Source organism: Fistularia commersonii, chromosome 10 (genome assembly GCF_037954325.1).
Source record: "Fistularia commersonii isolate RoL2024-O1a breed Wild chromosome 10, RoL_Fcom_v1.0, whole genome shotgun sequence".
In the NCBI taxonomy this organism is placed as follows: domain Eukaryota; kingdom Metazoa; phylum Chordata; class Actinopteri; order Syngnathiformes; family Fistulariidae; genus Fistularia; species Fistularia commersonii.
In genome coordinates this window covers 8875825-8896786 of record NC_141293.1, presented here as the reverse complement: position 1 = coordinate 8896786, position 20962 = coordinate 8875825, and the positions used below count along the sequence as shown (strand labels likewise).

Genomic DNA, 20962 nt, shown 5'->3' with positions numbered 1-20962 from the left:
CCCTGTGAGAACATTTGGAGACGCGCAGTGCTTCAGTGGACCTGAGGGGAAATGGAAAAACTACTACTACGAACTAGAGCTGGCAGACAAAAGTTAGGTGAGGTACAAGTATATAGTAGTATAAAGTGGACACAATGAAAGTACTGGAATACAAGGAATGAAATCGACATTGAAATCTATATTTCGAATGGAAATATCGAGTATTTTTTTACTTTGAACACCGTGGGGAGCTCCTAGGACCGGCAGAGAAAAACGCCACATAAAACCAGCGTTGTCATGACAACGGGCCAACACTTCTGCTCCCTCCTCCTCCTCCTCCATCTCACTCCATCTCTCTGCAATGCATCACACCCTCCCCCGTATACCTTCCCCATCCCTCCCCCCATGCCAAAGCGTGATCGGCGTGCCGTCTCTTCCCCCCGACACACCATGACATTTCTGAAGGCTTCCGGTCTTTCCTCCGCCGCTTCCCTTCATTCGGACGCGTCGCAGAGCCTCCCCGGGAGGAGCGGGTGGCTCTGCAGCACACGTCTGCCACCGCGCGTTTCCTCTTAAACGCACTAAGAAAAAAAAACGGCAGCATTTTCGGTTCCCTGTCATTGCATAAGAAGCGACGGGACTTGGATCATCTCTGCCGCCCAGACGCGGGGTATCCATCCCCTCCACCCGACCCGCCGACAGGATGCGAGCGGTCGCCTGGATACCAGTGAGCCTCGACTAACACTGGGATTTATTCCGATTTTCCCCCGGTAATCCGGGGCGGACTGGGATTTTGGGCCGCGTCGTTTACGCACAGAAGCTGAACCCGCTTTTTTCCAGCCTGGGTGAAATTACGCACTGAAAAGCGCACGCTCGTGTGTGTGTGTGTGTGTGTGTGTCTCTGTGCGTGTGTGTGTGTGTGTGCGTGTGTACGTGTGTGCGAATGACTCCCCGGTCCACTCCCAGACTGGTCTGCGCGTGGCCAATGCGCGTACACGCCTCGCCGAGCAAACCGTATGGCTTAAACTGACGCGCGTCCACTTGGATGAAGTCAACGGAGATTCATTGCAAGGGACGCGGAGGAGTGCAATAAGACTGAAGAGGCAATAATTTCTCCCCAAATAAGGAAAAAAGGAGAGAGAGGCAAAGACATAGAAAGGTGGAAACAGGTGATAGAATAATACTTCCATATTTGAACATTTCACTCACATTGTGGCTCCACCCTGCAGCCTCCCAGGAGACTGGATTTATTTTCCTGTCTTCCATTCCTTGCACATCGGCATCACCTCCCCCGAACCATGCTTTAGATCACAAAACACTAATTAGTCTTCCAGATTTGTTTATTACTACATCATTATTAATTTGAGTCAGATTATTGCAAATCTGAATGCAGAGTTAAGAAAGAAAAGGAAAAGGTGTCAAATCACCTGCTGGGTGATAAATATTTGCACATAGGCTCCATTTGATGCAACAAGAGGGTGAAACCCGAAACTGGAGAGATTGCTCCTCCTGGTAACTTGATCCGCTGACACCCTGGTCAGTGACACACATAAATACGCTCAGACACACACTCAGATAGAGTAGAGGGTTCTTTAGGTCCAGGCGGGTGGAAGAGACACAACAGGCACCCACATCGGCCTCACTGCGACATTAAGGGTTCTCCAGGTGCTGGAGGTCTGAGCATCACTGGAGTAACTGACCTCCTCCACCCCACCCACTTCCAGTCAGTTGGTGGGAGAGGACACACCCGGGTTCCCTTTAGCAGGGAGGGGCACACACTTCTTTTTCCAAGTGAAGACATCTCACCGGGTGCTCACATCTAGAGTAGATCCTCAAGTGTGCGTCTAGTTTTCAAGTGTGTGTATGCACACTAAGGGGAGGTAGAAAGAGTGTGGGGTGTGTTAGTGTGTGTGCATATGTATGTTTTGAGGCTGTTGTGACCCACCAGTCTGCAGAAAGGATGTCTACAGCGCAGGAACTGCTGCTGCTGCCTCTGGCCCTCCTGGTGCTTCAAGGTGAGTAGTGGCTACTGCTAATGTTGCCGTGGCATGTATACAGTCCATTTACTGTTGTTTGTGTGTGTTTGTGTGTGTGTGTGTGTGTGTGTGTGTGTGTGTGCGCCCAAGCACGAGAGAGAGAGAGAGACAGAGACAGAGAGCGAGAGAGGGAGAACGATAGACTGTGAATGTGTATGTGTGTGTGTGTGTGTGTGTGAGAGAGAGAGAGAGAGAGAGAGAGAGAGACAGACAGAAAGAGAGTGCATGTTTGTTTTAGAGCTTGCTAAAAACCCAGCTGTTCAGGTTTTCTTTTTTAGGATAATGAGATGGGACTTAAATGGACCTACACACACCCACACCCACACGCACACACACACACACAAACACACACACACCCACACACACACACACGTGCACACACGCACACACATGCAGCAGTATGTTCAAAATTGTTGATTCGAATTTTCTTACAGAGTGTGATTGAGTAAATGAAGTACTGTTAGGTCTTAAAATATACAATATACAATCAGAGGAATAAAGTATTGAAAGACAGCAAAATTGTAGGGAATGACTAAGTTTTTACCATTAACAAATACATATTAAATTACAAATACACAGATTACAAATACATGAATGAATAATAATAAATAATTGAAGACAAAGTGTCTGAATTAAACTCAACCCTTTGCACGTGGTAGAGTCCATTGGAAACAATAATACAAATGAATAAGGAATAAAATAATCAAAGCAAGTTCAGACTATTATGAAAAAGAATAACTCTACAAGAGACGGAAAGAATATATCTTACATAAAAATAAAACTACATGTACAGTGTTTCACATTTATACAACATCCCTGTTGTCACTCTAGGTGGTAATATTTCTGAGGTAAATGTCTGCTGTTTGTTTATTTGTTTTCCTTGTTTGTTTGGATGTTTGAAGATGTACTTTGAGGGGTATTGTCATCAGATTTTGTTTATTTTTATTATCTAAATTTCATCTGGTTTCCAGACAGCTAGGATGTATTCTTTCTGGCTTTTCAAGATATTCTGGCACAAGGTGGGGTTTTTATTCACCTTATAACGCTGGCAATATTCAGTTTTCTTCTGTTCTGCTTTTCATGGTTTTCTTGTTTTAAAATACTTATGATTGAGTTTTATGCACTGTTTGCATTACATTTCAGGTTTGTTTGTTTGTTGTTTGCCTGACTGCATCGCTTTCTCTAAACATCATTAGAAAATATAGTAAATATTAAGCCCAACAAATATAAAGATATCATCTTTTGGTTTTGCTCCTGGAGTCTGCTGAAGCCAAATACGGCTAATTTTGCCCTGCAGAGGAAAATTCCCGTTTGTGTGGGTTTTTTTCTTTTTAAGAATACAGAGCATAATCTCATTTCCAGGGCCTGGGTTTGGAAACACAAAAATGATGTGCGGTAAAAATAGAGAGGTTTACTGCACACTGATCAGTGTCAGCCATCTGCTCCTCATCTCGGTAACAATAACGTGAACGCTCATGCAGATGCTGACACGCTTAGCATCACAAACATCATTAAATTTAACATGTGTTGTAACAAGACGGCCCGGCAGAGCACAGATCGGAGAAAAGAAGTTTGGCCAAATTTAAGACGATTATACAACCTTGATTGACAGAAACAGACTGTTTAGTTGAAGGGGCACATCTGGAGCTGGAAGCAATGAGGATGAAAGAAGAAGAGACAGGAAATTGGATGGGATCTCGAAAAAGCAAAGCTCAGGAACAGATTGGGTCTGATACAAATTACACCATGTGTTCTTTTCATTTGGAAATGGATGCTTATATGCACTCAAAGACATGATATGGGATTTGACTGCTAAAGAAAGAGGATTCTGGTTTCTCAGAAAACCAAATATGCCATTGTGAAATTTGAATATGAAGGATTTGATGACAATCAGTCTCTACCAATAAGACAATCCGCACATCAGGACATCTCACAATGAGTTCTCTTAACCTTGTATTTCATTGTACCTAATTACTTGTACTCATTTAAAGACTCATTGTTGCCTCTCACTGTCGCAAACTCCAATGATTGGAATCAATATCAAAAAACAATTGTGAATCCCCCTGGAGCAGATTCAAAAGCACACTTACAAGATATTGTCCGAAACATCTCACTAAAAATCTCTACTTTGATACGAATGTAAGTAAGGTCATGTAGTAATTATAACGTCACATAATGCTGCTAATGAAGAAGTAGCCATTCAAGGACATTGGGATGTGATAATTCAATCACCCTAGGCCTCTTTAGCTGACCGCATGTGAGTCCACAGAGGTACGCTGGGCAGTTGGAGCAATATTAAGCATTTACATAATTCAACGTAACGAATGAATAAACCTACGGTCATTATATTAAAATGTAATTTTAGCAACATACTGCTATTTATCATACTAATGATACTGGTTTGATTCCGTGGGGCCTTTATTTGTGGAGTTTGGATCTTCTTCCTGTGTCTGTTTGGATGTCCTGCAAGTTCTCTGGTTTCATCCCAGAATGCAAAAACATGTTGTCACTCAGTTAAAGACCTACATTTCCCAGACCATGTGACTGTGGGAGTGAACGGTCGTGTCTCTTTATGTGGCCCTGAGATCGACTGGCGACCGCATCTCTCGCCCAGTGACAGCTGGGGTCGGCTGCGGGGGCCCCCGCGGTCTTGAGTGCAGGATAAGTGGTATAAATCATGAATGAATGATCAGATTTTAAACTTTACACATCTTTCTGACAACAAATGGGAAAGAACTATAGGAATTTATAACAAGCAGAATCCCAGGTCTCAGGAGTCACAGAAAGATGTAATTGATGAAACGCTGACATGTTCCAGATGCCAGCTATCCACAGTAGCTAGCTAGCGAGCTGGAGGAATCTCCGTGCCCAAGCGGATATTTACGAGTTAAGTTTTCTTTTCCTTGATTTAAAAAGATATTTCTATTTGTAGAGTTACAGCTCTTACATTAGAACTGTTACTTAACAAATGGCTGCATCACAAGCTTATGAGCAATCGAGATCGCCGTCAACAGGATACTCTAAAAACCTCAACAACATCTTGGCCAAGAGCCCATTAGACTTCACATCTATTCCATTACTTCACTTTATCTGCACAAAGTGGAAATTGCATCAGAAAGGAACCGATCATTTTAATTAGAAGGACAGAATATAAACTAATTATGCTGCTGGAGTGACGCACCAAAGAAAGTACAGGGTAGCTAATTCACATATTGTTGCCCTGTTTTAAAATCTTAATTATACTGGACTGCAAAAATCCTGTTGTTGGCTAGAAATTCTGTAAAAATCAACCAGTAATTATTTCCAAATATAAATAGAAATTTGGTTAGAAAACTGGGATCTGGTATTAAAGAAAATACTGTAATAAAACATTAAATCAGGAAAGGTTTTGTTTTTTTGTTTTTTTTTTTAATTTAGGTTTTTTTGTTTGGACGATGTTTGAATAAACATCGGTTATCGGTTATCTGACAAAAAGGTAATGTAAGGCCAAAGTTTCAGGAATTTGTGGCCCCTGAGGGTCAAATGCTCCGGGGACACCGACCTTATAATTCCAATGGTTAGTCAAGGTCCGAGATTAATCCACTACATATAATGATCATCATACAAATCTCTTATCTCTCTGAACAACACTGAATGTGCTGAATGTGCTGAATGAAACTTAATAAAGATGATAAACTTTCACAAGTGACTTGTGCCCCACTTGTTGCCAGCCATTCTGAAGGGAGTTCATTGTTAATTATATTGGGGGTATTTTTATTATTTGGGTGCTGGGATCTGGAGCGGGATTCTGTGTCGTGGCCTAATTGCAAAACGGCTCACTTTGTTGGCACAAATGCAGCCACACCTGAGCCCCATGCTCGTCCAGCTGGGTGACTGCTGTCGGTTATCCCTGGTGCCCTGTAGCAGCTGGAGGGACGTGGGAGTTAGGAGATGTAGGGAAACCTTTTAAGGATGGACAGTCTAAAGGGTTCTGTTTAGTTCATGAATAATAAGTCAGGGTGAATGTGGTTTTTCAACATCTTAGGGAAACAACTGCTTTACCTGAATGCTGAGCATGTTCCGTTGAAAGATTTATTTTTCAAAATAAAGTGTTTTAATATTTCCCTTGTGCAAAGAAAATTGCTTGTACTAATGCACCAAAATAGTACAATTTATTCTAACCATGTGTGTCCATCAATGTTGTCGCCATTAATAGCATAACAGAGCGTCAGATCGTGAGATTAAAAGCACTGAGTGAAAAGATTTGTGAGATGAGGGAAAAAAAAATACAAAAACAAAGAACTCTCTAATGATTGATCAAGAAACTGATAGTGAAAGACGGACGCAGACAGCGCTGCCATCCTGAAAAATTGTTTATCCACTTGTTAGCTCCTTCAGTGAGGTGGTACTTCTGGAAATTTCTCTCTCTGCATGTGGGTGTGATTGGTTGAGTGCAAGGACAGGCAAGGACAAATGCACATTTGGGAGAGAGGTAATAGTCTGCCTGTGTGTGAGTCACCAGCTGAGGTGAGAATTTAAGCACATGACATGGGTCACAGAAACCTCCCATATTTCACTTTAATTAATATATTATATCATATTGATAATGTTCCACTCCTGAAAATATACCGGTATGTATTTTTTAATAATTTTCTGATGTCATTTGTTTAATTTCCTTGTAATTCTAAATTAGTATGTACTAAAATAATAATTGCTATTTCTAATATAAAGTATATTATTATATTATTGTGTCAGGCAATTCTTGGTTATTATAGCTCATTTCTGGTTTTATCTCAAAGTTCTAAGGAAATGTTTTGCATCTATATTTGTAAACCCTTCCAATTTTTTCTCTTAATTTTTGTCTAGTTTCCAGTTTTTCCTGCTTTGTCTCTTAACCGTGATCTTAAACATCGACCTATTTTCTCCACGCTTTGCTGAATTATGAATGACGTTTCCCTGTTCTTTTCATTGAAAAAGCCTTTGACGAAACAAGCTCTTTAACGGACAGCTTGCAAAACATTTCAATTAAAATAAATTTAACAAAAAACACAGTAATACAATGACTACCACCAACATTGATGGCAACAACAGCATCAAAAAAACAACAACAATATTAAGGCGTCTGCCCGTCATTTCCGTGGCCTTCTACACCCTGTCTGATTCAAAACAAGCAAGATAGACAAGCCCAAGCCTTGTATTGCTGTGAATAAAGAATGAATACAATTCTTGTCTTTCATTCTAAGAAAGGGACTGGGATCTTTTTTGGGAGAACAAAATGTCAGTGAACTTTCAATCAGCCCTCAATGCTGTCACTGGTTCGCATATTTTACGGCTGAAATGAGATGGAACTCAACAGCTTTCAGAATTATCTCAACATGCATCAATATCCCTTGAAAAAAATCACAAACTCAAATATCAAACTCAGTTTTTATTTCTTGATTCATACTGAATTGAACTAAGACAACTAAGAACATTGAGGTGGGTGCTTAAGTGAACCAAATTTCATGCTGAAAATTATGGATTATGTCTTTTATTTGATTTTTTCTGACAAAAAAACCCAACTATATCGAGATAAGTTCAAAAATTGCGAGAGGTTGACTAGAGATATGCAATAGAGATATTTAATTTAAATAAAAAACAAAATATTTTGTCACATGTAATGATTAATATGGAAGGAGTTTCGGACAATTGTCTTGAAATTTAGAAGATACAGAACCAAACATTTGAGAAGGAACTAACAAATTCATCACAACACATACTGTGTGCATATATATATGCATACACACTCACCCACACCCCCACACACACATACATGCATACAGTATACGTATATACAAGAAATTACACTAAACTGCAGCAGAATATTATATAGACATCAGAAAGAACTTTTATACACACCAAAAAATACCCCAAAAAAAACAGGCCCAAACTCTTACATGAAAAAATAATCAACTTCACCAAAGCAACTATCAGATGCAAAAAATTAACTTGAAATGGAAGTGTGATGTGTTTTGCTCTCTACTAACTTGTTTTGAAGCTTTGGAAGTGCTAAAGGCACTGTTCAGAGATTCGTGAGATGGGATTTGTGGGGATTGTTTTGTCGCTTCCAGTTTGGCATTTCTTACCAGAAGTGACAAAGTGCTTTGTGGAGTAAAAAGAAAGAGACACTGTACATCAGTGGTTGAAGTTTTCCAGTGAAAAGACTGATGATCCCTTTGTGTCAAGGAAAATGTCATGGATGCCTGGCATTTCCCCAGATTGGTTATAGATTGAGAGTGTCTTTGTGTGTGTGTGTGTGTGTATGTGTGTGTGTGTGTGTGTGTGTGTGTGTGTGTGTGTGTGTGTGTGTGTGTAAATTACATGTCCTTGTGGCTCAGCCATAGAACTATCTCATCTAAAAATCAATGAGTAGCCCAAAATAGGAAATACCCACAAAAAAGCAAGAAATACATTAAAATGATTCAAAGCACCAAATGTTGACAGAATACTGTATAGTTAGATAAATATACTTTTTTTTTTTTAGATTTTATTTCAATTTTTGTTGTTTTATTTTAATGCTAATCTGGTACCGCACTGTATGTGCCTCATCCCTGATAATTTGAAAGTACAAATTTAAGTATGTTGGCTACATGTGGACTACATGTGCTGCTGCTATATTTTGTTTAACTCACATTGTATAATAAACTCCATGCCCTCATATGAGGAGACCTTTCTTGTAATATTTTTGCCGTGTTAACTCAACAGCTAATCTCAGTTCTCCCTGACTCCAAAAAGGTAAGAGACATTAAAAGTGCATGAGAACATGAGGATATTTTAGCGAGGGAAATAAAGGGAGAGAAAGTCGGCCTGCACATAATCTTTTGTGCTGCGGTTTTTTTGCCAACTTTGAAAAATGTCAAAGGTGTCCAGCCACTGATGTGACTGATGGGCGGGATTAACTAAGTAGTGCACCGTCAGAGAAAACAAAATCACTATCTGCAATTTCTGCAATATCCATTGCGTAATCCTCAAAGCTCAATCCGCAGATTATGCAATGAATTTACATTTCCAATGCTCGGTGTGTGTCTGTCCTGCTGCTAAAGCAGTTTGTGGCTCCCACTGTGTTTAGTCTGCACTTTGGATGCTCAGATCCCTTTGTGTCGGCTCGTATGTTCGTCATCTTAGCTTGTTCTGTCTTTTCGCTGCCTCAGCTTAGGACAGTCAGGATTACTGCCTCATGCTGTCTTTGCTGCTGTCACTGCCAGATATCATCTGGATTAGTTATTTCTGTTCTGAAACCAAAGTGCTTGTCTCTGTCTTTTGCCCGTTAGATTCTCCCCTGCTTTCTACTTTATAATTCTTTTATGGGATGCTCATAAATTATCATCATTGTTATCACTCTATGTCAGCTGTGTTTGTGTTTCAAGACTCATCAGTAGTCAATATGTTTTTTTCTGCGTGATAAATCTGGCTCCAGTGATGTCCAGTGTCTCTTTTCTCAATCCGTCTGTTTTCTTACCGCAGGCAAGTTTGGGTATTACTAATGGTCTTATACTACTAGTATATCAAAAAGCAATATGGAAATCAACAGAAAAGTAAGAATAAGTAAGGAGAGAGCAAGAATATCAGTCTCGGAAAAATTGATCATATAAATAAAAAATTTGACTTGTGCTGTGGAGTTACAGCCAGAGGGCAAAACACCAGCGGATATTGATACTGATATTTGAATTACTGTACATATTAATATATTTTTGACTGTAATACTGGGTGCAAAGTGACTTACTTCCTTAGCTAGGGGACGAGCAGGCTCACTCCCGATAGCTGCTGATGACACAAAAGGTTTAGTGTTCACGGGATACCACAACATGTTAGGAAATGTACCTCCCCGCAGCACGCCCTCGATACATTGGTAAAAGAGGGAGAAAATCCCCCTCCGTTCTCTGTGTGTGCGACTGAGTTAAATACCTCTTTTCACAAGTTAGTTTAAAACAATGAGTAAAGTGGAAACGGTATTTGGTACAGTCGGATACAAGTATAAACTTTGCTGTAATTTGCTGAACACATCGGATTTTACCGTGTCCTCTGTTTCTTATCCATGAGAAGGTATTTTCCAGGCTTTATTAGACTTAAACCTACTTAGAAATATTGCTTTTAATTCATTTTTCCACATTCATTTGGTATGACCACTGTCTTTGGTAAAAGAACTCAAGGCTTCAAGACAATGAATTATTTTTCTTCATTTTTAGCCCTACTTATGACAACAAACTTGGAAAATTTAACAGCATAATAGGCACAAGCAAAGAGCTCTCACTCTATCACACTGTATTTCATGTTGGTGGATGAAAAGCTACAGTCTGACGTGTTGAACGTATATCTTTGGGCCTGTGGATTCTGACTATGTTATTAACATTCTCCTCATTGCCCCTTTCCCCTCTCCGGGTGCAGTGAATCAGCCAGACTCGTTCTCCTGCATCCAAACCTTAACCCTTTGTTTACAGGCTGTTACTTTTAAGCCTGTGCTAACTTTGTCCTTTCTCTCCCTTCATTTCCCCCTCCCGTGTTCTGCAATTCTCTCAAAATGTCTTCACTATTGTTTCACATTTTGAACACAAGCATAGAATTGGATGATGTTTGACAAAATGAAATAATATATTTCTCGGAGTTCATCTGATCAGAAATGTGCCATGTGTTTCCTGTCAGTCCCTCTTCATTCCCCCTCCTCTTTCATCTAATGATTCAAAACAAAAGCTGCCCCAGAGGTCAAAGTTGATAATAGCACGAGATCATTGGTTGAGAGTGATGCTGAAGCCTCAGAAAGAAACATTTGGAGTTACAGGTGTGTAACTCCCGGCCTATGAGAAGAAGTTTGTGTCATGACAATGGTGGCATATATAGACTCACAATTCTATATATGAATTTAGCTCAATTACCAATTGACAGAATGCAACAAGATGGTATCGCTCACTGCAACCTCTTTATTTCCGCTCATTTTCACTGACTGAAACCATCATGCAAAATGATGGCAAAAGACAAAATAACCCTTTAATGCTCATTTACATGTCTAGGCCAAACACTTTTACACATAGGTACAGGTATCTACATAGGAATATTGAAAAAATATGTTAATAATAAACTAATAAAGATATACACTGAAGTAAATTTTGGCTCAAGGAGTGAACACACACACAGTGGCTAAAGTTTTTACTCTTTCCTTTACAAGTAAAATTGAAAAAAAAAAGTCTGCATGAACATTAAAGGGTGAACCCAAAATCCATCCCCAAATAATCAAAAGTCTGAAATAATGAGTGGAAATAAAAATAATGCAAGAACTAAGGCAATGCCTGATACAAGAGAAAAACAACCCTGGCATGCAGTAACCATTAAGTGTACGCACGTAGTACTCAATAATGTTTCAATATTTTGCTTGCAAGATGTGAAATCATGGGATTCACCAGAGCCCTGTCCATGTATCCACCTTGCCCGAGTAAGGGGTACATGGGAAACAAGATGGTGGCTATGCAGGGCTCTCACCTCTGAACCATGTGACCCATATTGTACCATCCCCTATGATGTGATTCAGGAGGCTTCATATCCTCTCTGCTTTGTAGCATCTCTGTGTCAAGGAGCCTGTGTGGAGGTGGACTCTGAAACAGAGGCCGTTGCCAACATGGGCTTCAGACTGCAGTGCATCTCCTGTAAGATGAGGGGGGAGGTTCCCGCCACGGCCACCGTCAACTGGTACTTCAAGGCTTCAGATGATCTAGATTTTTCACATGTAAGTAACTGTAAAAATCTTGTTTGTTCTATTATAATAAGGCTTTGGTGATGTTTTTTTAAATTCAACCCTTATCCAAAATATGAAAACCCACTGAAGCTAACAGAATATACTTGACAGAAAAATTCAGCAGTAGCATTATGGCTCATATCAAAGGGAGCTATTATCCATATTAAAGTATTGATTGCACTAACCAGCACATGAGGGGGAAAACTATATTCACTCCCTCCCCCCACAGCAGTACTGAATCAGGACAGTTCAGTTCAGTATTGAGTTCAGAGATAAAGACATTACCAACACAAGGTTATACAGCAGCTCTAATCCCTGAAATCCCTTTGCCTCATTAATCTCACTGCAGAGATTCTATTTGGCTGGTCAGCAGATAGTTGGAGGAAACAGGATTTAGAGGCCTTTGCAGCTGCAAATTATGACGCATCGGTGTCAAATAAATGTGTCCGTTTGATTTATAGTTCTATTACAAACCTAAAATTTTCTTCTGGAAAACTACTTGCAATCTGCCCTGGATGATCCATTTATGTTTTTTGATGATTTTTCACTGCACAAGAAAATGGGAGAACCAGTTATCGAAAAAATCAAAGCAAATTAAATAAACAGTAGCAAGATTAACAGCAAGATTAAATGAAAGCAAGCAAAAAGACTCAAAACGAAGTTTGAGATTATCTGCATTTCTGCATGTCACTCTCTCTCTCTATATATATATATATCTACATATATATATACATATACACACACACACACACACACACACATATATATATATATATATATATATATATAAAGTAATATGGATTTTTCTTCATCTCTTCACTTGCCAATTAGGCTTATAGAAAAAAATGACCCTCCCTTTCCACATTCTCATCATTGTTGTTGTAGTATAACGTGTTCAGATTTTGTCATTATTCATGATCCTCAGAGAAACACGTCAGGTCCCGAAAAAAGGTCTGATGTAGGAAACCGGCACAGATATAATCTGTTTGTTATTTAAGGAGCCGAGAGCCAGCTGGCAAACATTGCTGTGCAATCTGGACAAACATGCGCACGCGCATGTGCGCGTGCACACACGCACGCACACACACACACACACACACACACACACACAAACTATCTTTTGTGTTAACCTTAAATTGCAGTTTACTTTATCAGTTTGAGTTAAATGGAGGCTGTATCAATAGTAACTGTATCATAAATGTATCAGGTTACACTAATATAATAAACATTGTGTAATTTCTTGCATTTGTAAGTAAGAAGAAAAACAGTGTTTGATGTAAAGAGAGGGATTTGTTGCAAATGTAGGTGAAATAAAAAGCCAACCCAAGGCTCTGAATATAGAAATCTGATGAAACCAGTCAAAGTGCAAACATAAAAGGAGTGTGAAGTGCATCCATCACACCGAGGTCATTTATCTGATCCTCTGGGAAACATCTGCAATGCATTTATCATGAGAGGCACGGTCCTGCATTTTTCATGATGGCAGCAAGTAGACAAGATTTCCCGCCAGGCTGAGCTAAAGGGCCCGTTGCTGAATGAGTGAATCCAATTTGGCTCCTGCAGCCGTTTTAACCGGCAGCCACAATTTTAGCAGGAAGCAGCATAATCGATAAGGACAAATGGCTTCAGTGAGGATGTGAAAAACAGGAAAATGAGTGGGTGCTTGTAAAGAGTCACACAGCACGAAAGCTGTCAGTATCCAAATGCTCACATGTTTGTTTTTCTGATTATTTGCAAGTTTCTCAGAGTGTATACAAATTTTCCGCTCATAGTATTCTCAGAAATTCACTCAAATATTTTTGATGTGACGGAAAAGTTATATGAGTAAACTGGCAGTAAGTTATCTAAAAAATATCAGAAGAATGAAAAAATGAAACAAAAAGCAGCTAAACATTTGCAAAGACCAAAAAACCCATCAAGAGACAAGAAAAAAAATCATAAATCTTTCAACCATAAATCTGTGATACATGTTTTTGATTTGTAGTTGTACGTCTACGAGGAGCGCGGTGAAGTCATCGACCCCCGCTTTTATGACCGTCTGGAATGGAAGGGCAGTAAAAACACGCAAGACCTGCAGGACGGATCCATCTACATCAACAACGTCACCTACAATGACACAGGCACCTACCGCTGCACCTTCAACCGTGTCCTCAGCTACAGCAACTACAAGTTTGAGACCAACAGTACTAAGGTCATCGTCATCAATGTGGTACCACGAGGTCAGCAGGGGAAGGGGGAGGAATTAGCCACAGGAATTAGCCACAGGATAAAGTGGTACAGCATTTCAAATTAAATTAAAAAAAAAAGAAAATTAGGAACATGTTAAACATGTCATATTAAGGTCAATTTGTTTTCCCAGTTTGTTACAGTTTAATGAAAACCAGCATAACACTAACGCAATTAATTATTACATTCTGAAGACTTTTTTTTTTCAAACTGATACATTTCTCAAGATCTGCCTTAGTATGGAAATTGTTTTGTCTGTTTTTGTTGTATCTATATATTCAAGTAACGCCTTGCAAATTAATTTCTTAATACATGTTTGCTATGTTAAATTTTATCATCAGTATATCACTGTATTAAGTATAATGTGTTTTTAACTTGAAAGAGCTAAACAAGACGTAACTATTTTTAAATTGATTTTTTAATGGTTGCTAAAATAGGTATGATTATCAGAAATCCTTAAATATAGGGATTGAAGGAGATACTGTGCAATGTTTCATTTCATAACAGCTACACTACAATTTTTCCTTTTATCATACTATTGTGCACTCCTTACCTCACTTGTTACTAAGACACTTACAGTTTTATCACTTGTTTACTAAGACACTTTATAGTTTCACCGAGACACTTTATAGTTTATAGTTTATTTTTATTTCTAATTCTGCCTTTTTCTTTTTATTATTTATTACTGTTATATTTTCTTTAACTCGGGCACAACAATTTCCTTCGGGATTAATAAAGTTTTTCTTATCTTATCTTATCTTATCTTAAATAGATTTGCATCAGGATGGAGGGAATGATGGATTAAGATGCAAAATGTTTTAGGACATGAGGTCATGAATGATGAGTCAAATCTTGTGAGAAATGGATGCCAGTGATAGAGAGTGTGTGTCTTGTGTGTGCCTGCAGTCACCAGAGGAATGGCCTCCATCTTGTCTGAGGTGATGATGTACGTCTCCATCATTGGGCTACAGTTCTGGCTGGTGGTTGAGATGATTTACTGCTACAGGAAGATCGCAGCAGCGGGAGAGGAAGCCCTGAGAGAGAGCGCGTGAGTGGCCTAACAAACACGGACGGTTCTCATTATTCCACTTCCTGCTGGCTGTCCTGATGTCCTCTTTTTCTCTTGTGTCTCTGAATATGAACATTGACACTTGGTGTTGAGATACAGTCGCCTTTAACCAGCTGATCATCAGCAGGTTCTCTCTTTTTGACAGGATATCAGCTTCACACTCACAATGCTGCCAGACAAAGACCTAGTTGCTACGAGGAAGCATTTAGAATAGTACTACAACTAGGGGTGCTGCTGTTATGATTACTACTACTAATGTTACTTCTGCCAACATCAGTTCTACTTCCACCACTATGACTGCTTCTTTTGCTAAAATTGCACCCAAGCACTTAACAATTAAAAAAAATCAAACATGCGATACAAAAATGACTACATGTGTTACTACTACTGGCGGCACGGTGGCGCAATGGTTAGCGCTTCGGCCCCCTGGTTTGATTCAAACTTGTGTGAAGTTCTTCCCATGTTCTTCCCATATCTGCTTGGGTTTCCTCCCACAGTCCAAAAACATGCAGGTTAATTGGAAATAATTGAGAAAAATTGCCCTAAATGAATGAGTGAATGGTTGCTTGTCTATATACGTGGCCCTGTGATTGACTGGCAACCAGTCCAGGGTGTACCCCGCCTCTCACCCGGTGACAGCTGGGATAGACTTCATCATCGATGAATGTTACTACTACTACCAAAAGTACTTCTGCTACCGCTACTACAACTAGTTTACTGCTCGCTACAACATGACTTCTGCTTCTACATCTATTGCTGATAACTTTAGCTTTAGCTTCTGTTGCCAGTGCTGCTTCAACTACTACTGCAAGTAAAACTTCTGCAGGAAGACTACTGTTATTACTACGGTTACTACAACAATCTCTGCTCATTCTTTTGTATTTGTATTTGTATTCGTAATTTTAATGAAGGGCAGGTGAGTGATGTATGAAAAGGTCATTCATTCATTATGTACTGCCAATCCTACACTGAGGGTCATGGGAACGCTGGAGTCTATCCCAGCTGTTACTGGCACATCCTGGACCGACCAACAGTCGATCGAAGGACCATGTACAGAGACAAACAACCATTCACTCTCTCATTCACGCATCTGGACAATTTTGAATCTAGATGTTGAGGTTCTCTTTAGGAGTGACCAGGATGGATAGGATCAGGAATGAGTCTATCAGAGGAACAGCACATGTTGGATGTTTTGTCAGAGAGAAGGTCAGAGAAGCCAGACTGAGATGGTTCAATCATGTACAGAGGAAGGATAGTGAATATATTGATAGACGCTAGAATTGGAGCAGCTGGGCAGTAGGTCTTGAGGAAGACCAAAGAGAAGATTTATGGACATAGTGAGAGAAGATATGAAAGTAGTTGGTGTGAGAGAGGAGGATACAGAGAATAGGGTTAGATGGAGATGGATGATTCACTGTGACGACCCCTGCAGGGAAAAGCCGAAAAGAGGAGGAGGAGAAGAAGAAGAAGAAGAAGAAGAAGAAGAAGAAGAAGAAGAAGAAGAAGAAGAAGAAGAAGAAGAAGAAGAAGAAGAGGATTAACGTCCTGCGTTTTTCTGCATTGTGGGGGAACAAACAGACAGAACCCAAAAGAAAATCTATGCATATTCATTCCAAAAAGTGTGATTGGTGCTGGGCTGGGTCTAAATCAATATATGACATCTTAATATAACTGCATGAAGCAGTTAAAAAAATGTAAACTTGCATTTTCATTGTATGGCGCCCCTACAGTTTAAGCATGGTCACTACAAAGGATGGGGGTCATGGAATGAGGAAAGCATGACACTGTGCATTGACTGACATCCCATGTTGGATGTTAGTTTTACAATAAACCCAGAAAGAATAAGAGCCTCATGATGAGAAGAATAATGCAGCCACACGTTAAAGGAAGACATACTTCAATCTAGAATGTTGCTTATTTCTCTCTTTTTCCCCAACTAGCTGTCATCTCCTTAATCTCTCATGCTGCCTGCTGTCTCACTATTCCTCTTCTTTCTAACTCTCCCAGGGCGGAGTATTTAGCTATAGCATCGGAAAGTAAAGATAACTGTGCAGGTGTTCAAGTGGCAGAATAGCAGGGTAGGTCTGCTTTCACCCTTTCTTCTGTGCACTCCCTTACTCCTGCTCTGCTTCCCTTTCCCCTTCTGTTTCCTAAAACCTCACTGAATGGGAAAAGATAAAACTAATGTTTTTTATTGTAAATTATTGTCTAAATTTCAACAATTATTCATTCAAGATTGTTCAGACATATTTGTATGAAAACATTATAGCTATTGATGTTTTTTTAAATGTTTTCATGTCTCCAGTCTAGACATTTATTTTTCTTTAACCTGAGAAAGGGCAGCACTGACAGCATGCACTTGTTTTAAACTTTACTTTTTCATATACTGAGCAGCCATTTTCTTTTATGTTTGAACTGTCAGGTCAAAGAAGAATTCGAAATTTCCCTGAAGGATAAAGACATTCTTCCCTCCATCCTCATCACACCACAGAAAAAGACACCCACATGTGGGAATGAAATCACCAAGAAAGTATTTGAAGACCTTTGGCAAAAAATAAAAAAACACAGTTGTGCTGTATATAAATATGAGCTGCACAAACCGTCCCTGAGCGCTAAATGATAACAGGACAATTGTGTATAATCCTACTTGCATGATTGTGAGCTTTTAAAATGATCGAGGAAAAAGCTTCTGACAATGTCAAACCCTTGTGTTTTGATACTTTGGGAAAGTTGTTTCGTTTCCCATCAGACATCACTATAAGATATGGGGCTCAACTTTATTGATTCTTTAGAAGCAGAGGGACGCTGAAAAGAAATCCTTACATCATAACAAACAGCATGCCTTTTCCGCCGTAATTGTAAAAAATGCTCACAATGAAGTCATTATTTAAAACTTAACAAGTGAACTTATTTTGGCCATATTTACTGGAACTTTGTTTTAATCTTTCCCTTAATTTTGACAGTTCTTTCATTTGATGTCTGTGTTGAAAAATCCTATACCAATTTATTAAATGGCTTTATGCTTAAAAAAGTCTGTTTTCAAAACAGATTTAAATAAATAAATTCCACACAGCATAAATAGGAATAACCCGAACACAATTTCCGAATGTTTGAATACCAGTAAGACCTTTCAGAGATCTTTCAAGATGTTTTGTTTTTTAGAATTAACCTAAAATCAGTAAGTACCTATTGTAATATTATTAGGCCATTGCCTAAAGATAAGCACCAAGTTATCTGAAAAATAATTTCGAAATGACCAAATATTAGAAAAGATATTTCTACAGCACATATACATATTTACATTTGTGAACTATATTAACTTACCAGTAATGTGCTTAGTTGTCTTTTAATCTAGCAGTACATTAATTAATCAGCTATGGCATTTCTAGGTCTCAATAGTGCAAAGTCAATCTCAGTGAATTTAGTAAGGACATTATGTGTGTGTGTGTGTGTGTGTGTGTGTGTGTGCGTATGTGTGTGTGCGCTTGGTATGACTTCATGTGACATCAGAAAACGATGTTGCACAAAACACTGACTTTCACAAGTGTATCTGAGAGCATGATGTTCAAGTGTCACCTGATGATGACCTTATACAGTTTTCTTACCTTGGAATCACAATTACTGAGCAGGAGGGATGCTATCAGTGTTAGATTCCAGGGGGGAAGGTTCTGATTCTGTTTAAAATCACAAAAGAGCATCAAGTTAAACAAGTGAGGTTTTTATTTACGACCGTGAAGCTGAAAGTAATAACCAGTCTCACCCTGAATGCATGAAGTAGAGTCACTTCTCTTCCATCGCAGCAGGAAACGTCCCACCAGATGCCGGTCACACAAAACGTCAGTGTCTTTATAGAAACTTTAAGGGCTTCGTAAATCGCTACAATCAAACTGCCGTGGACGAGCGTACCACAACCTTTCCAGTGTGCCTCCCGAGAGAAGCCAGTGGAAACCAAAGTAGAAAAAGGAAATTATCTCCAGTCCTTTTCTTCCTCTAAACCCTACCTGCACTCGCCTCTCTTTCCACAAAACTAGTTGCAGACTATCGGAGAAATCATGGTGGCAGCCAAGCACTGCCAAGCTGTGTGTTTACAGTTCATTTTGTACCTAAAGTGAGTTTACATAGAAGATGACGCCTTGTTTCCACATTCCAGGTTTCCAGGTTTCTGCGTAATTTGAACCAAATGGATGACACTGTCAATGTTGAGAAGGACGCCTAAAGTAGTGGCTAGCGGGCACTTTTCCTGTGATTTATTCCGCTGGTGTAAATTAGCAAGTATCAAACTGAGCTGCAGGTCAAGGACAAATGCTACTATATTCTTAACCAAGAGTATATCCAATGACATTTCCATAGTCCAAATTAAATAAGCAGCAGGACTGAAGGATACACCATTTTGGCCCATTTCTAGGTTTGGCTGGTTTTCTCTTGCTAGCTGCTAGCAGATGTGGCAAAAGTTCATTGTGTAAAATGACCAGATGTAAACAAATGGAGCTAATATGTAGCCTGTTTGCTTATCCTGTTTTGCTACTTTTGCAGCCTCCAAAATCCTAAGACAAGTCTGTTAAACAGCCTTTAACTGATTTATTCCCTCTTAGTTGCTCTGTCTTTTACAAGCACTGCCATAAGGTCTCTTTAAAATGTATAGCCAATTCAATTCAGAAACTGAAATGCAGGAAATAACACGTTAGCTTAGCTACAACCTGCTCGTTACTAGTATATAGATGTGAAATCCGTTTGGACTCCCAGGTTTTCCGACATGGTTATATTATATATCCAAATAAACACAGGAAATTATGTGGAAACAGTTATCGTTTGATAGGATGCAAGCTTTAAAACTTCTTGGGGGAAAAAAAAACGGAAAAACGATGACAGAGAGGTAGCCCAGGGGCAGAGTGAAGGGGACCCCCGGGGGACTCTGGGTCACCTTGCTCCTCCATCCAACTTTTGAAGCAGAGCAGTACGAGAACACGAGTGAGGAGAGCGTCCAGCAGTTTATTCTACTTGTTAGATCTCAATGGTGGTGTCCACTCTGAGTCTAGATGTAAAACATTCCTTCCATTTTCTGCATTAGCCAACAAGTTATCACATGATCTCGAAAAGTCGGTCTTGTTTTTACTTTCTTTGAATAAAAAGATGGGTGGTGTCAGTGTAAAGTATTACAGTATACAATACAGTATACCATAGTTACAGATTGACAGGTATTAAGTCTGACATGGTGAGTTTGTTTGTTGTCATTCTGAAAATAATCATGTATATAAAATTGTATATTCATCATTGGATCAATTTTCTTTTGTTGTTGTTGGTCCATCAAATGAAATGTTTTTGGTTGAGGACTCGTACTGTGGCTGGTGGTTTTGGCTTAAGGCTATATGTATTTCATGAAAAGCCCTCCGAGAAAAAAAGGAACCAGAAGCAGGGGAAAAAAGATCAAAAGAGTCACAACATTGTATCTCCCTGAATCCATGATGCTCTGGAATAAGCCTCCACCTCCATCTTCTTGACTCCTAGATCTGCCTCCTTAGTGAAGTCCAAGGGGCATTCAGAATAGTTCTCATGATCCTACACCGATGAATCCACCAATGAAATAAAAACCATGCTGCTGGTCTGCTTCTGTCCACACGTATTATTTCAGCAACAAGTAAACACAGTTTTCACTTCATGTGTTGGTGTGGAAATGTTGCTCAGAAATTAAAAACCAAAAAAAAGAAAAAAACAATAAAAAAATCTTATTGTAAAATCAGACAATGTCTTGTCTTTTTTCATGATTATTGAACAAATAATCAGTTTGAATACTATCCCTTGTAAAAAAAAAAAAAGCTTTTAAGTTTGTTTTTTTTTTTAAGAGTGGGAGTTATCAGGAAAGAAACTATTTCATTCTTGCCATTGGATCAAACTAATGAAATGATCCTTTTT

General features: G+C 39.3%; 1 protein-coding gene across 3 annotated transcripts; it reads left to right on the top strand.

Annotated features, from left to right (window-relative positions):
* The first annotated feature begins 432 nt into the window (after nucleotides 1-432).
* Nucleotides 433-20789, top strand: scn1ba (sodium channel, voltage-gated, type I, beta a). 3 transcript variants are annotated; one of them, XM_086153620.1, is made up of 6 exons: nucleotides 435-1994; nucleotides 11582-11748; nucleotides 13742-13976; nucleotides 14890-15031; nucleotides 17060-17130; nucleotides 17475-20789. In XM_086153620.1, exons 1-5 carry the CDS (start codon nucleotides 1940-1942, stop codon nucleotides 17124-17126), a joined length of 666 nt encoding a protein of 221 aa, XP_086009746.1. In that variant the 5' UTR covers nucleotides 435-1939; the 3' UTR covers nucleotides 17127-17130; nucleotides 17475-20789. The 3 variants fall into 3 exon arrangements, with proteins under 3 accessions (XP_086009745.1, XP_086009746.1, XP_086009747.1); XM_086153619.1 differs by lacking the exons at nucleotides 17060-17130; nucleotides 17475-20789 and adding an exon at nucleotides 16485-17035 and having other exon boundaries at nucleotides 433-1994; XM_086153621.1 differs by lacking the exon at nucleotides 17060-17130 and having other exon boundaries at nucleotides 439-1994; nucleotides 17475-18083.
* The last annotated feature ends 173 nt before the right edge of the window (nucleotides 20790-20962 follow it).